The following is a 16,722-nucleotide window of genomic DNA, read 5'->3' on the forward strand; positions in this document are numbered from 1 at the left end:
CCGTATCCTTTCACCTTAACACAGAGAGCAGACTGACTGTGCTCATTTCCACAATGTGAAAAACCTTCTAGACACTTTATGAACATTATATGATATGTTATATAATATTACATTATATGTATGCAAACAAGGAAAATAAGCCAAATCCAGCTTGACAAACGTTTTTAAAATTCCTTCTGACAATGAATTATTTTCTAAACTGTAATTCAGTTCTTCACACACTGCGTCTAGCACCAATAAAGCCGAACATCTAGATTCTGAGTAACTGGAGACAAAAAAGTAAAAAAATAAAAATGACTCAATGAAATCGGTTCAGAAATGTAAATCGTCAATGTTTTTTCAGAAAAGCAATCCTTATAGTCACCATTTCCCCCACAACACACACACACTTGGCAGCAGTGCATCTCACATTTTGAAAAACATTTATTAGGGAATGAAAATCATGAATAAAAAAACACACATTTGGTTCTCTTAACTTCCAGTTTGGCCTATTTGTCATCAAAGTTGTTTTTTACTGCAGCGATATCTGGAGGCTCTCGTCTTCAGAGCAGAAATCTGCAGAGCGAAAGACATGAAGCAATCAGTTCTGTCTGATATTGCCCATCTTGATTTCAGTGTTTACAGGTTTGAAGGTGAAGCACCTTTCTTGGGGTCGTGGTGGAAGTCTGGCTCTCTGGGGAAGCCGAGGCAGCTCGCCTGCCGCTTGAAATGTTCCAGGTCCGAATCCTTCAGGGTCGACTCTTTGCCTACAAACAAAAAATACCCCCAAAAATGGATGAATGTTTCTGATATAAAATGAATATTTACTCTCTCAGACTTGCTCTTTCCTACCCATCAGATACAGAACACGAGTGGTGACCTCCTCCTCGTTAAAGGAGCTGTCGATGTTCAGAGATTGAAAGAACTTTTTGAGGTTCCTGGCGGTGCTGTTGCCGCTTAAGACCAGACAGCCCTCACAGCTCGGGAACACCTGGAACGTTGTGGTGATGTTTTTGACTGAGGACAGAGTCAAAGACAGAAGAATTTGATTTAAACATTATTCTTCATCTGAAACAGATACTGTTGATTAATCTCTGAGGGTTTTGGGGGGGGGGTCACACTGTAGCACCGAACCGAAGGCTCGTTTTGAGCAATTAATTACTGAACGATTAGTCAGATTTGTGGAAAATTGCAGGGTAGTGCATAATTCACAGTGATTGGCTACGTCATGGGATGCTTGTGAAAATGGCCATTCCAGTTGTGCCATCACCTAAATTTAGCCTAACTTTAATGCGTTATTTAGCCTCCTTCTCTACATGCTAGCAGGACATGGTTGATACCAATGGATGCAGTAGTCACAGCATTAGCATCTAGAAAATGATGTGGCACTCGCCCCTGATGACAGGAACACACTGAGGTTAAGAACTGACCAAAAATGCTGACAACTGCTGGAATGTCTCAGTGCTAATGCTAACCAAAACACCCTGGCAGGAATCAGAGGAGGGCTTACCATGTGGGCGTCGGCCAGAGACAAAGGCGTGACCAAGGGTTGGCATTCTTCAGGCGTCAGAGCAGAGATCCTGAGAACCAGCCCCACAACCAAGAAGTGACTACTGAACCACAGATACATGATGCTACAGCTAGCTAGTTTCAGAGCCACAAATCAAAACCAAGCAGACGTCAGATGATGAGCTGAGCTGCACGACTGAGCCTCACCGAGCCGTTCAGCCTTTAAAGAGGCTGCTGGAGGCAGAGTTACAAGCTTCTGGACTTTACCATTATTTACACAAAGAGTTGAGTAAGCAATATTTCACTTCCAGCCTGTCACCCACTCTCTGAGGTTCAACGGGGAATTCAGGGTCGGCTGTGGTTGTAGGATTTCCTAAGATCAGAGAAACCTTCATTGATCCGCAGTGGGAACATTCAGTTGTTGCAGCACAATCACTGAAATAACTATAGAAAGAAAATAAATAAATAACTGAGGTTCAAAGGTGACAAATGTACACACATTCTTTACTCAGGTAAAAGTGGAAAAATCCAGGCTCTGAAGTGTACTCAAAGTATAAAAGTAAAAGTACTTTGTTTCTACCTGCTGTTTCTGTGAGCTAGCTAACAGGGTCGACTCTCCCTCTCTTGTCACAATGTAATGTCAGAGTGTGTGTCCTGCCCGATGTTGTTTACTTGTGTATTTCATCATTAAAAAGAACACAAAACGTTGTGTTTCTGCCCTTAAAATCTCCTCTAACCTGCCTCTGACTGACTCCTTTGGTCTGCTGCCACATTGTTGATGCAGCGTGAAATTTGGGACGAGTCAATGTGCCCATGCTGGTCATAATGTTATGGCTTATCGCTGTATAGTAGCACATTATATTAAAGGGATGCAAAGAAAAATTAAGCCAAATCCAGCTTGGCAGACAATTCCTTCCGACAATGAATTCTTTTCCAACACATAATTCAGTTCTATACACACTCCTGTCCTGAGCGTCTAGCAGCTATTATAGCCGAACATCTAGATTCTGAGTAACTGGACAAAAAAAATGGCTTTACTTTTTTACTTTGTCCACCAGGTGTCACTGTTAAGCCAGTTGTATATAGCTTTTTTATATAGTACAACCACAACTAGAGACTGAAGGCTTTTTAGAGACACTAAAGCTGCTGATTAGTCTCCATATTTTGCAAACTGTAGGCTGAGATCGAAGTGGAAAGTACACTAGCGTATAACATCATCCAAATCTTAATTCCCCCCCCAACACACACACACTTGGCAGCACTGCACCTCACATTTTGAAAAACATTTATTAGGGGATGAAAATGCTGAATAAACAACACATATTTGATTCTCTTTACTTCCAGTTTGGCCTATTTGTCATCAAAGTTGTTTTTTACTGCAGCGATATCTGGAGGCTCTCGTCTTCAGAGCAGAAATCTGCAGAGAGAAAGACATGAAGCAATCAGTTCTGTCTGATATTGCACATCTTGATTTCAGTGTTTACAGGCTTGAAGGTGAAGCACCTTTCTTGGGGTCGTGGTGGAAGTCTGGCTCTCTGGAGAAGCCGAGGCAGCTCGCCTGCCGCTTGAAATGTTCCAGGTCCGAATCCTTCAGGGTCGACTCTTTGCCTACAAACAAAAAATACCCCCAAAAATGGATGAATGTTTCTGATATAAAATGAATATTTACTCTCTCAGACTTGCTCTTTCCTACCCATCAGATAAAGAACACGAGTGGTGACCTCCTCCTCATTAAAGGAGCTGTCGATGTTCAGAGATTGAAAGAACTTTTTGAGGTTCCTGGCGGTGCTGTTGCCGCTTAAGACCAGACAGCCCTCACAGCTCGGGAGCACGTGGAATGTTGTGGTGATGTTTTTGACTGAGGACAGAGCCAAAGACAGAAGAATTTAAATTAAACATTATTCTCCATCTGAAACAGATACTGTATATTTATCTCTGAGGGTTTTGGGGTTAGGGTTAGGCTGTAGCACCCAACGGCTCATGGACAGAGAGGGCACATTTGCTGGGTTCATCTCAGCTGCATGTGCCGGGGCTCTGGTGTGCTCCGTTGAGATTTATTAATATGTTACAACACCAAGGTCAGGGGAGCTGTCAAATTGTCATTATAATGTGTGTGTCCTTTCTCATATAATACAGGGTGCAGAAAAACATAAACAATCAATAGGTCCACCCTGAGTTGTAATATCACATCTGTTGCGTACAAAGTGATTGGTTGATGTCTTTATTCAAAAATCAACCTCAAACTGTAAAAAACAGGGTGTGGCTTTTTGTGATGCATGTTCTAATGTTTCTATGCAATGAAATTGCAGAAGAAAATAAAAACTGCCAAAATAGTCGCGTTTTGAGTTTATTATCCGTTTAATTCATTGAAAATTGAAGGCAACTTGATCCACTGAGAATAAAGTGCAGTATTTTGAAGGCTCGTTTTGAGTAGTTAACTACAATGAGTGGTAAAATTTTGTGAAAATTGCAGGGTAGTGCAAAATTCACAGTGATTGGCTACAGCATTAAAACAGTAAATTAAAACCCTGGCAGTGTCTGAAGACAAAGGGACAATATGTGTGATGAATCAGCAGCTTTTAATTTTGTTGAAAACATGATCTTTCCTGCCAGATTATCTGACTAACAGATCAGGTAACTTACGTGATGTTGTTGCAACGTCTCCGTCAAAAGTTACGTTGACAGTTAAGCTAAAGCACGTTCCATTCCTGGGAAAAGACAGAGAAAGAACTGAGTTCATATTCTGTTTTAGGACTTAAGAACCAAGTTATCTCAAAAAGTCTTTCCACTGATGAAAACTGTGTGAAGTGGTTAATTAAGTGGACCTTGAGTTAGGATTGTTTGGTTGAACTATTTCTGAGGACAGAAAACCAGATTGATATTGCATATTCCTTAGTTGCAGCTTCTTTCTTTACACATCTTCTATGTGGATTTTGAGTGGGTGAGAATGCTTACTTTGTCCCTGGGAACTGTTAGCTTTAGCCTCAGTCTGGTAGCATCATATCATAAATTTAGCCAGAGTTGATGTTAATTTGCTAGGTAGGTTTAGCTGAATAAATTGATGGTTGCTTATTAAGATTAAAAGCTGCTTTTGTCTACTTCTGTCTGAAATTAAGGACCCACTGTTTTAAAAATACTATAAATTACGATGGTAAATATGTCACTGCTATCACTGTAAAATGCATACATGCTGTTTTAGGATGGAAAGCTTAATAGGTGTAGTAACAGTTGTAGCTTAGTAAAAGGTGAATCGACGTACATCAAGTGACAGCACTTTGGATTGATTGACTCAAGAGGTTTTAATGTGACGGATAAATAAAACTGAGTATCATCTGCATAGCAAGAAACGTGAACCAGGGGCAGCATTTAACGAGCAGCATATAGATTCTGCCGAATCTGTGCCATTTGCGTGTTGTAGCCAAAACTAAACTTCATTCTATATGTTTAACTATTGAAAATGTGTAATAGCCAATCTCAGTTTGTTTATTATTTTTTTTACATGGTTGCTAAATTGAAGATTTAGCATTTTTGGTAACAGGACTGGAAGTTACTTTTGGTCTTCAGAAGACTCAAAGATGCTACTTCTTTTTGATCAAGTGACTTCTGAAAGTTTAAGTGTTAGGTCATTTTTATGAATGCTTTCAATGATGTATCTTCAAATTGCAATTAGAACAAAGTGCAAGACACTGCTTCATAATATAATGTATTATAAAGATAGTTTTCATTCATATTAATGCATATAATGTCTTAGGGACAGAAAAGGCACTGATTTGGTGTAATGGTTTTAACAGTGTTAAATATGTTTTAGTGGGAGTTCTTTCCTCAAATGTTTAATTAATTATGACAAAATTGCGGTTTACAGTTGTTATCATGTTGTGTGTTTTAACAGTTGATGTTGCACTGGTATCAACTCACATCTTGTTGTACTGATACATGAGAACTTCATTGGTGCTGGATAGCGATGGAGTGATTTTCATCCAGTAGCTGTCGGTTGCCTTCAGGATGTTGTCATATTGTTCAGTACTGGTGTAACCCATGATGAAGTTCGTCCTGCCGTACAACTGCACACATGATGGCAGTTAGTGACAGTTAATGAAAATAGGGCTGAATAATTGCGAAAAATGCATGACTAAAATAATAAATTAAATAAATGCTGGAATGTCTCAGTGTTAATGCTAACCAAAACACCCCTGCAGGAATCAGAGGAGGGCTTACCATGTGGGCGTCGGCCAGAGACAAAGGCGTGACCAAGGGTTGGCATTCTTCAGGCGTCAGAGCAGAGATCCTGAGAACCAGCCCCACAACCAAGAAGTGACTACTGAACCACAGATTCATGATGCTACAGCTAGCTAGTTTCAGAGCCACAAATCAAAACCAAGCAGACGTCAGATGATGAGCTGAGCTGCACGACTGAGCCTCACCGAGCCGTTCAGCCTTTAAAGAGGCTGCTGGAGGCAGAGTTACAAGCTTCTGGACTTTACCATTATTTACACAAAGAGTTGAGTAAGCAATATTTCACTTCCAGCCTGTCACCCACTCTCTGAGGTTCAACGGGGAATTCAGGGTCGGCTGTGGTTGTAGGATTTCCTAAGATCAGATAAACCTTCATTGATCCCCAGTGGGGACATTCAGTTGTTGCAGCACAATCACTGAAATAACTATAGAAAAAAAATAAATAAATAACTGTGGTTCAAAGGTTGGTTACCAAAATGTTTGCATGCAATGCAACAGCAATGTAGGGTCAGTTTGGGACAGTGTCAGGAACATTGTTGGATTTACCCTGAAATTCCACCGTTTCGTCTGCGTTTTCGCTCTGTGATCTTCAAGTAGAAAAATTATCTCTATGCCTTACCTCTGTCTGACGTCATGCCAGAGCGATCTGCTCTGTGCTGTTTGATGTGAGTGGGTTGTCAGAAATAGCCCAGCCATGACAAGTAACAACGAAATGCACTGCGCAGTTGATACCATAATTATATGAAAACAGACAGCCCTGCTGTAGAAGACAGTCAGTGGCAGACTGGCCTATTCGACCAAATTGAAAGATTAGAGATTAAAACGCAACTTCACACATATAAAACCATGATCCTATGAAACTACATACCTTGCATATACGATAGGTACGCCGCTGATGTGCCACATCAGCACTGGGCTTTGCCAGCACTGTATGAAAGGGTGTTTGCTTTATGGACTATTTTACTCAAAAGGGGACCATCATTTACTAAATGAACAGGTACCCTGCTAATACATCAGATCAGCTATGCAATAAAAAGTGTAAATTAAAATAAAATGTATAATCAACATTGTTGAACAAAACCTAAACACAACACTGTCAGTAAAACAACACACACAAAGCAAACAGGATCAGTTTTCAGAAGATGTCTGAACTTCTCTCAGGTTAAACAGTTGTCTAACTAAAGGGACGCGTTCCCCCATTCTGTCTGCATAAACGTGATATCCAAGATAATGTTTCCTTTGAGCCTGTGAACTTAGTAAAGTCGATGTTAAAAGGAAGAGCTGTTTGCTTCCTTATATTTGCATGTTTACTGTAAAAACAGGATGTCAGTGAGGGACTTGGTGGTAGCCAGTAGCGCAGAATGTTTGTCCCATTAGCGGACTCTGTCGGACTGGGAGCTCCCAGTGAACAGCAGGTCCTTTTTAACCTGTTATGCCAACAATAAACCTTGGATCACTAAGGACATTAAGGCCATCCTGAATGAGAAGAAGAGGGCGTTCAGATATGGCAAGCGTGATGAGGTGAGGAGAGTGCAGGGGGTACTCAAACTCAAAATCAGGGAGGCAAAAGACAAATATAGGAGAAAGCTGGAGAATAAACTCCAGCGAAACAACATGAGGGATGTGTGGAGGGGCATGAGAACCATCACTGGGTTCCAGAAGACTGGTGGCATGGGGTTGGAGGGCCATGTCGACCGGGCCAATGAACTGAACCTATTTTTCAATAGGTTTGATACTGCGGCCCATCCCCCACAAGTCTCTGCTGCTGGCTACTCAACAACTACCACTTTATCTCCCCCTACTCCTCCTCCTTACAGACCCCTTGTCTGCTCCTCACCACCTCAATATCACATCCACCTACTCCACCCCTCCCCCTGCTCTACATCATGTCCTCCACAACCTGAGGACCTCCCCCTCCCCCCCCACTGTCACCTCTACAGTGCCCTTCACGCCTGACCTGATGAGAAGACAGCTGAAAAGACTCCACTCCGGCAAAGCTGCAGGCCCCGATGGTGTATTTCCCAGGGTGCTTAAAGCCTGTGCCCCCCCAGCAGAGTACTTAGCCAAGTCTTCAGCCTGAGCCTGCACCTCCAGAGAGTCCCTGTGCTGTGGAAGACGTCCTGCCTCGTTCCTGTGCCAAAGACGCCGCGTCCCAGCGGCCCTCAGGACTATAGACCGGTGGCTCTGACGTCCCACATTATGAAGACCCTGGAGAGGCTCGTCCTGGAGCAGCTGGAGTCAGGCCCTTCACCGATCCACTGCAGTTCGCCTACCAGCCCCGCCTGGGAGTTGAGGACAGCATCATCTACCTGCTGTACAGAGTCTACACTCATCTGGATAAGCCGGCAAGCACTGTGAGAGTCATGTTCTTTGATTTCTCCAGTGCTTTCAATACCATCTGTCCGGCTCTACTGGGTGAGAAGATGGCTGCGATGCAGGTGGAGGCCCCCATCGTGTCCTGGATTGTTGATTACCTGACGGGCAGACCACAGTACGTACGCCTACAGAACTGTGTGTCTGACAGGGTGGTCAGCAACACTGGGGCCCCACAGGGGACTGTCCTCTCTCCCTTCCTCTTCACCCTCTTCACCTCAGACTTCAACTATTGCACTGAGTCCTGCCACCTTAAGAAGTTTTCTGATGACTCAGCAATAGTTGGCTGCATAGATAAGGGTGATGACAGTGAATATAGGACTGTGGTGGGCAACTTTGTCACTTGGACTGAGCTGAATCATCTGCAGCTCAATGTGACAAAGACTAAGGAGCTCATAGTGGATCTGAGGAGGGCAAAAACACCTGTGACCCCTGTTTCCATCCAGGGGGGTCCCTGTGGACACTGTGGAGGAGTATAAGTACCTGGGGGTGTACTTTAATAATAAGCTGGACTGGACTAGAAACACTGAGGCTGTCTACAAAAAGGGCCAAAGCCGACTCTTTTTCCTGAGGAGGCTGAGGTCTTTTAACATCTGCCGGAGGATGCTGAGGATGTTCTATGAGTCTGTTGTGGCCAGTACGATCTTCTTCGCTGTCACATGCTGGGGCAGTGGGCTGAGGGTCGCAGACAACAACAGACTAAACAAACTGATCAGGAGGGCCGGTGATGTCGTAGGGGAGGAGCTGGACACTCTGACGACCATGGCAGAGAGGAGGATGCTGTCCAGGCTTCAGTCCATCTTGAACAATGTCTCACATTGGAGGAGCACCGTCAGCAGAAGACTCCTCTCACCCAGATGCACCACAGAGCGCCACAGGAAATCATTCCTGCCTGTGGTCATCAATCTCTACAACGCCTCCCTCAGAGAGTCAGACACCCCCTCTCTGTAATCTGACAACAACGGACAATCATTTTTTGCACTTTTTGCACATTAATACTGTACATTTGATCTTTATATAGTTATATATATATATATATATATATATATATATATATATATATATTTTTTTTGTGCTGAATGTTGTGTATATATATATGTTCTTTGTATAATATGTTGTTTGTATATCTGGAGTGTTGTAACGAAAGTAATTTCCCCCTGGGATTATTAAAGTATTTCTGATTCTGATTCTGATTCGGATTCTGTCCAGACCGGGACTGAATGCAGCATCTGATGCTGATGGAGGACAGTTTGAATATAGGGAATAAAGGACTGAGGTGGGTTTTTGCTGAGTGTGTCTCCTGAGTCAGCTAACATTAGCTGTACGAGCTAACTAGCTAATGGCCTCATTACTGTTAGCGACAGTTAGCTTCTGTTAGCAACAAGTCCAAATGGAAACTCTATAAATCACCTCGGTACCGCTGTCGTCAAACTGTCCTCTCTCTCGGAGGTTGTGTTCACTGGGAGGCTAACTTGTCCTGATAGTAAAAACGAGATATAGTAAAATGAAGGTGAAATGTAGTGATAGCACAGTATATGTTAAAGTTTAACAGAATAGACTTGTTGGATATGTGTATCAATCATTTACTGTTTTGTTGAAATGACCTTGGTCACCAGTGAAACACAAACATAATGAGTATACAGTCCAGCACACGGCCGCTTTAATCCAGCTGAAACACACACTGAGACCAGATTCATCTATTTTTTTTTTTTTTTTTTTTTTTTTTTTTTACAGATTTCGGTGATGATCAGGAATGAAAATATTTTGTTATTGCTTGTAATGTAATAGACGACATTCATTGAAGATAATAAAGATTATTTTTGAGTAGAACTAAGCACACACACAATACATTAAAACAACCTAAAACAACCTCAAACAGGCTGAAAGAAACACCGTATTTGGTGACTTTTGAATCTAATAATAATACATTTAATTTAAAGAGCGCTTTTCAGGAAACTCAAGACATTTCACGTGAGTTAAAAAGGAAAAGAAAAAGGTAATAAGAACAAAACAAAAAAATTATAGCTTTATCTACAACACTCAACAATGAATTAATAATTAAAATCATTAAAGGCAGTTCTGAAGAGATGGGTGTTGATCAGTGATTTGAAGTTGGATGACTCAGTAGAGTCTCTGATGTCTTTGGGGAGAGAGTTCCAGAGGGAGGGGGCAGCAATGGAGAAGGCTCTGTCGCCCCAGGTAAGATGCTTGGTCCTCAGTGGTGGAGACAGGAGGTTGGCATCAGAAGATCGGAGGCTTTGGGAAGGAGTGTGGAGATGGAGCAGGTCTGCAAGGTGGGAGGGGGCCTGGTTGTGGAGGGCTTTGTGAGTGAGGAGAAGGACTTTAAATTGGATCTGTTGTTGGACAGGGAGCCAGTGGAGGTTCTGTAGGACAGGGGTGATGTTGTCACATGAGCGGGTGTGCGTGAGTTCTGGATGTACTGAAGTTTATTAAGAACTTTGGAGGATGTACCATATAAGATGCTGTTACAATAGACCATGAGGACTATTCAGAGGACTGGATCAGTTCGGGAGGCTGTGAGATAAAAGCAGGAGGTGCTGCTGGATGTGAGCGACCTCGCCTGGCCATCTGGATCTCTCTGGAGCACCACTCGCTCTGCAGGTAGCGCCGGCTGATCACACAGATGGTCTTCCTGCTGCCATAGATGGCATCTGTAATGTTCTCTATGATGGCCTTACCTGTGGAGACAGTTCAAACACACTGTATGAAAACCACATGGACTGATTTCTGCTGAAACAGTTAAACTGAGGAAAGACTGAACATTCACCCAACCAAAATCCTAAAATTATAATTCAATATTGTTATGGTCTGTTACCCGCATTTAAATCCCAGCAAAAGCATTTCAGAAGTGAAGCATCTTCCTGTTTTGTTTCCTTGCCCCAAAGGAATGGGGATGAATTTCAATCTGGATTCTATATGGTGTATTTTATTTTGAAAATTGACTGCCACTGGCCCTGCCCGGTGGAGTTTGGGGGTTTAGGGTCCCTGATGAAGCCCTCAAGCTAAAACATGTTTTGTAGCATGATGAGCATCACTGCACACGTGAAGACTGCTGGCCAACAAAAAAAAGGGATGTGAAACTATCATTGGAACAACAAGTCTTAAAAAATGGACAGAAAATCACACATTTGTATTAAACTCTGAAAGAGAGGTAAATGGAGAAGTGAAAGAAAGAGAAAGAAAAGACGAGAGGGAGAAAAGCTGAAAAAAAGACAGAAAAAAGGCTGTGGCTAAAATCAGACAGCAAGGAGAGAGGGAAGGAAACAAAAGACAGAGATTCTGGTAGAGATGAAGGCAGAGTGAGTGTTTACCTGGTTGGAAGTCTCTGTGGTGCAGACACAGTCTCCAGCCCTGCTCTCCTTCCAGCACTGGAAGCATCTCTCTGTAAACCCAGTCCTCGTCGTGAACGTTGTAGGAGATGAAGGCGTCGTAGTGGTGAGGAGCTCCCTTCTTCCTCTTCCTGTTGTCATAGACGAAGGCCAGGAAGAGGTAGAAGGCGTAGGCCAGCTGCCATCTCAGAAAGTGGTAGATGAAGGATGCGAGGAGAGTTAGCACAACCAGACAAGTGCTGGAAACGAAGCAGAGGAAGCTAACGTCCATCCAGCAGGACTGGATGTCAAAGTCCAGCAACCTGGTTCCCTGTTTACTCGGAGGAAAGGAGCAGTGATACTGGTAGGCGTTCATTTCCGTTGCATGAGCTGATTCAATGGTCTGAGTGAATTCTCAGAGGGGTCGGTCATGACATTGCCAACTAAAGCCAGTTCAGTGATTTTAGAGCAAGGCTGAAGCAGTGTGTCTTTTAAAACGTAAATGTTGTTGAAAGTCAAATCAAGACTTGTTAAAGCAGGAATCCGGCAGGCTACTTCTATCAGACCTTTATTGAACCATTCTTTCACGTAGCTCAGCCAGAGATACTCCACCGACTCCTCACTCTGAAGCATCATTCTGTAAGTTTCAAAACTTATTTCAGTTCCACTTAAATACAAACGAGTTAAGCTCCTTACAAACGTCTTGTCGGGGACGTTCCACTCAAAGCCAGGGCTGCATTTGCTCATATCGATAGATTCAAGATGAGGAAAGATGTCCCTTGTGATGCTGAACTTTTTCAGTGGATTCAAGTTAAACACAAGTGTCCTCAGGTTTGATTTGTTGAGAGGAAGACCATCTGACTCAAAAGAAGTGAACCTGTTACATCCTGCTTCTAGTTGGTATAAGTTTGGTAGTTGTAAAATAGGCACAATATCAGTAATTTGATGCAGTCTGTTTGAGCTCAGTACTACTTCCTGTAAGTTGACGAGGAGCTGAAAGGCCAGTGGGGAGATGTATGAGATTTGATTGTTGGTTAGAGACAGACTCACTAATTTGGACAGTCCCTGAAAGATGTTATCTGTCAGGTTTGTGAGATAATTACGATCTATATTAAGGTGTGTTAACTCAACCAAGTCTGCAAAAGCTCCATCATCAATGTGTGAGATCAAATTTAACAACATTTCTAAATTAATGAGCCGTGATAAACCGCTTAATCTGTTCTGTTGATCTAAAAGTTTGATTCCTTACACAGAATAAAAATGTCTTCCATTTCTAGTATAAGTCTCGAATTTACAAAATGTCCGTATATCATATAGGACATTTAAATTGTACACCTTCCAAACATTTGTTCCCACTTGTCCTCACTTAACAAAAAATGTCCCTTTTCAAAAACTTCATGACTTTCCTAAAATATTTTCTACTTGAAACAATGTCCAAACTTACTAACTAAAACATCTTTCCTCAAGTGCGTGTGTGTTTGTGTGTGACCATGAAGAGCTTTATAGGTGAGGAGGAGAGTTTTAAATTCTATTCTAAATTTCACAGGGAGCCAGTGTAGAGAAGCTAGTACAGGAGAGATGTGATCAATGACATGACAGCCTTAGTAATGCATTTATATCATTAATAGACTCAATTGGCTTCTGTCAGAGTGTAAATAAACCAACTCATTGTTTTAATCACACTCTTGACCTTGTTCTATCATATGGCATTGATATTGAACATTTAATAGTCTTCCCACATAATCCTTTCCTATCTGACCATTATTTAATAACTTTTGAATTCATACTATTAGATTATAAGCCATTAGGCAAAACTTCCTACAGCAGATGTCTATCTGACAGTGCTGTAGCTAAATCTAAGGAGGAGATTCCTTCAGTGTTTAATTCAATGCCATGTCTGAATTTAACAGAAACTTATAATAACTTTAGTCCCTCCGAAATTGATAATCTTGTTGATAGTGCTACAGGCTCACTACGATCAACATTAGACTCTATCGCTCCTATAAAAAGGAAATTATTAAAACATAGGAGACTAGCACCTTGGTATAACCACCAAACCCGCCAGTTAAAACAAATAGCTAGGAAATCTGAAAGGAAATGGCGCTCTTCCAAATTATCAGAATATCGCTCAAATTGGCAAGATAATCTTAAAATTTATAGAAAGGCCCTCCGTAATGCCAGAGGAGCCTATTACTCAGCACTAATAGAAGAAAATAAGAATAACGCTAGGTTCCTCTTCAGCACTGTAGCCAGGCTGACAGAGAGTCACAGCTCTATTGAGCCACATATCCCCATAAACTTAAGTAGCAATGACTTCATGAGCTTCTTCTATAATAAAATTATTACTATTAGAGAAAAAATTAATCACCAACTGCCATCAACAGTTACCAGTGGCTCTCCAAGTTCAGGGACTTCTGTCAATGTAAACTTAGATATATATGTAGACTGTTTTTCTGCTATCGATCTTCATCAGTTAACTTCAATCATTTCTTCATCGAAGCCATCAACCTGTCTATTAGACCCGATCCCAACTAGGCTGCTTAAAGAAGTTGTTCCCTTAATTGGCACTTCTTTACTGGATATGATTAATCTTTCTTTATTATCAGGATATGTACCACAGTCATTTAAAGTAGCTGTAATTAAACCCCTTCTTAAAAAGTCCACTCTTGACCCAGGGGTTTTAGCCAACTATAGACCGATTTCTAACCTCCCCTTCCTCTCTGAGATTCTGGAGAAAGTAGTCGCCAAAGAGTTGTGTGAATTTCTACATAACAATAGTTTATTTGAGGATTTTCAGTCAGGATTTAGAGTTCATCATAGCACAGAGACAGCTCTGGTTAAAGTTAATAATGACCTTCTGACTGCTTCTGACAATGGACTTGTCTCTATACTTGTATTATTAGATCTTAGTGCTGCATTTGACACCATTGACCATAATATTCTTTTAGAGAGACTTGAGCATCAAATTGGCATTAAAGGAACCGCACTAAGCTGGTTTAAGTCATATTTATCAGATCGCTCGCAGTTTGTACATGTTAACGATGAATCTTCAATAAATACTACAGTTAGTCATGGAGTTCCACAAGGTTCTGTACTTGGACCAATACTATTTACTTTATATATGCTCCCTTTAGGCAACATTATTAGGAATCACTCCATTAACTTTCACTGTTATGCAGATGATACGCAGTTATATCTATCAATCAAACCCAATGAAATTAATCAATTATCTAAATTACAAACATGTCTTACGGACATAAAATCTTGGATGACCTGCAATTTTCTGATGCTAAACTCAGAAAAAAACGAAATTCTTGTTCTTGGCCCCAAAAACCTTAGAGACTCACTGTCTAAAGATATAGTTACTCTAGATGGTATTACCTTGGCCTCTAGCACCACTGTCAGGAATCTTGGAGTTATCTTTGATCAGGATTTGTCATTTAACTCCCACATAAAGCAGACCTCTAGGACCGCCTTCTTTCATTTACGTAATATTAGAAAAATTAGACACATCCTATCACAGACAGATGCAGAAAAACTAATCCATGCATTTGTTACTTCAAGGCTGGATTACTGCAACTCTTTATTATCAGGTTGCCCCAATAAGTCCATTAAAACGCTCCAATTAATTCAGAACGCTGCAGCACGAGTACTGACAGGAACTAGAAAAAGAGATCACATCTCTCCTGTACTAGCTTCTCTGCATTGGCTCCCTGTAAAATGTAGAATTGAATTTAAAATCCTCCTCCTCACCTATAAAGCTCTTCATGGTCAGGCCCCTTCATATCTTAAAGAGCTCATAGTACCCTATTACCCCTCTAGAACACTACGTTCTCTGAATGCTGGGCTACTTGTGGTTCCTATAGTCTCTAAAAGTAGAACAGGAGCCAGAGCCTTCAGTTACCAAGCTCCTCTCCTGTGGAACCAGCTTCCAGTTGTGGTTCGGGAGGCAGACACCCTCACCACATTCAAGAGTAGGCTTAAGACATTCCTCTTTGATAAAGCTTATAGTTAGGGCTGGATCAGGTGAGTCCTGAACCATCCCTTAGTTATGCTGCTATAGGCCTAGACTATCGGGGGATTTCCCATGGTGCACTGAGCTCCTCCCTTCCTCTCTCTTTCTGCACTCATTCATGTTCCATTTATGCATGTTACTAACTTCACTTCTTCCCCGGAGTTCTTGTGCTTTCTCGTCTCGCAGGTTCTTGTCGATCCTGGTGGAGCCTCCTGCCATGGTCCTGCTAGATTGCCGTTGCCAATACTGTTGTTGCTATGCACCTGTCTGTCTGTCTGTCTGTCTCTCGCTCTGTCTCTCTCTGCCTCTCTCTCTCTCTCTCTCTCTCTCTCACCCCAACTGGTCGAGACAGACGACCACCCACCTAGAGCCGGAGGATCTGTCCTAGGTTTCTGCCTTTTAACAGGCAGTGTTTCCTTGCCCTTGTCGCCAAGTGCTTGCTCATGGTGGTACTGTTGGGTCTCTGTAATTAATGTTATAAGGAGTTCGGTCTAGACCTGCTCTATTTGAAAAGTGTCCTGAGATAACTTCTGTTATGAATTGGCGCTATACAAATAAAATTGAATTGAATTGAATGGAATCTCTTTTTCTAGTTCCTGTCAGTACTTGTGCTGCAGCGTTTTGAATTAATTGGAGCGTTTTAATGGACTTATTGGGGCAACCTGATAATAAAGAGTTGCAGTAATCCGGCCTAGAAGTAACAAATGCATGGATTAGTTTTTCTGCATCTGTCTGTGATAGTATGTGTCTAATTTTTGTAATATTACGTAAATGAAAGTAGGTAGTCCTAGAGGTCTGCTTTATGTGGGAGTTAAATGACAAATCCTGATCAAAGATAACTCCAAGATTCCTGACAGTGGTGCTAGAGGCCAAGGTAATGCCATCTAGAGTAACTATATCTTTAGACAGTGAGTCTCTAAGGTTTTTGGGGCCAAGTACAAGAATTTCGGGGTTTTTTTGAGTTTAACATCAGAAAATTGCAGCTCATCCAGGATTTTATGTCCTTAAGACATGTTTGTAATTTAGATAATTTCATTGGGCTTTATAGATAGATATAACTGCGTATCATCTGCATAACAGTGAAAGTTAATGGAGTGATTCCTAATAATGTTGCCTAAAGGGAACGTAAAAGTAAAGTAAAGTAAAGAGTATTGGTCCAAGTCCAAAACCTTGTGGAACTCCATGACTAACTGTAGTATTTATTGAAGATTCATCGTTAACGTGTACAAACTGTGAACAATCTGATAAATATGACTTAAACCAGCTTAGTGCAGTTCCTTTAAT

General features: G+C 41.6%; 2 protein-coding genes across 6 annotated transcripts; both read right to left on the reverse strand.

Moving 5' to 3' along the window:
* Positions 1-405: 405 nt before the first annotated feature.
* LOC127358085 (uncharacterized) lies at positions 406-5,928 on the reverse strand. 4 transcript variants are annotated; one of them, XM_051390988.1, is made up of 6 exons: positions 5,704-5,928; positions 5,404-5,549; positions 4,132-4,196; positions 832-996; positions 642-746; positions 406-555 (listed from the first exon to the last, which is right to left on the reverse strand). In XM_051390988.1, the coding sequence occupies exons 1-6, from the start codon at positions 5,821-5,823 to the stop codon at positions 512-514; spliced, it is 645 nt and encodes a 214-aa protein (XP_051246948.1). In that variant the 5' UTR covers positions 5,824-5,928; the 3' UTR covers positions 406-511. The 4 variants fall into 4 exon arrangements, with proteins under 4 accessions (XP_051246948.1, XP_051246947.1, XP_051246946.1 ...); XM_051390987.1 differs by lacking the exon at positions 832-996 and adding an exon at positions 3,182-3,346 and having other exon boundaries at positions 5,704-5,916; XM_051390986.1 differs by lacking the exons at positions 642-746; positions 832-996 and adding exons at positions 2,992-3,096; positions 3,182-3,346 and having other exon boundaries at positions 5,704-5,915.
* A 3,669-nt stretch (positions 5,929-9,597) lies between these two features.
* On the reverse strand, positions 9,598-11,938 carry LOC127358082 (toll-like receptor 13). Of its 2 annotated transcripts, none has more exons than XM_051390980.1 (3): positions 11,427-11,938; positions 10,676-10,793; positions 9,598-10,478 (listed from the first exon to the last, which is right to left on the reverse strand). In XM_051390980.1, the coding sequence occupies exons 1-3, from the start codon at positions 11,797-11,799 to the stop codon at positions 10,310-10,312; spliced, it is 660 nt and encodes a 219-aa protein (XP_051246940.1). In that variant the 5' UTR covers positions 11,800-11,938; the 3' UTR covers positions 9,598-10,309. The 2 variants fall into 2 exon arrangements, with proteins under 2 accessions (XP_051246940.1, XP_051246941.1); XM_051390981.1 differs by having other exon boundaries at positions 10,341-10,478; positions 10,567-10,793.
* Between the last annotated feature and the right edge of the window lie 4,784 nt (positions 11,939-16,722).

This window comes from Dicentrarchus labrax, unplaced genomic scaffold (genome assembly GCF_905237075.1).
Source record: "Dicentrarchus labrax unplaced genomic scaffold, dlabrax2021, whole genome shotgun sequence".
In the NCBI taxonomy this organism is placed as follows: domain Eukaryota; kingdom Metazoa; phylum Chordata; class Actinopteri; family Moronidae; genus Dicentrarchus; species Dicentrarchus labrax.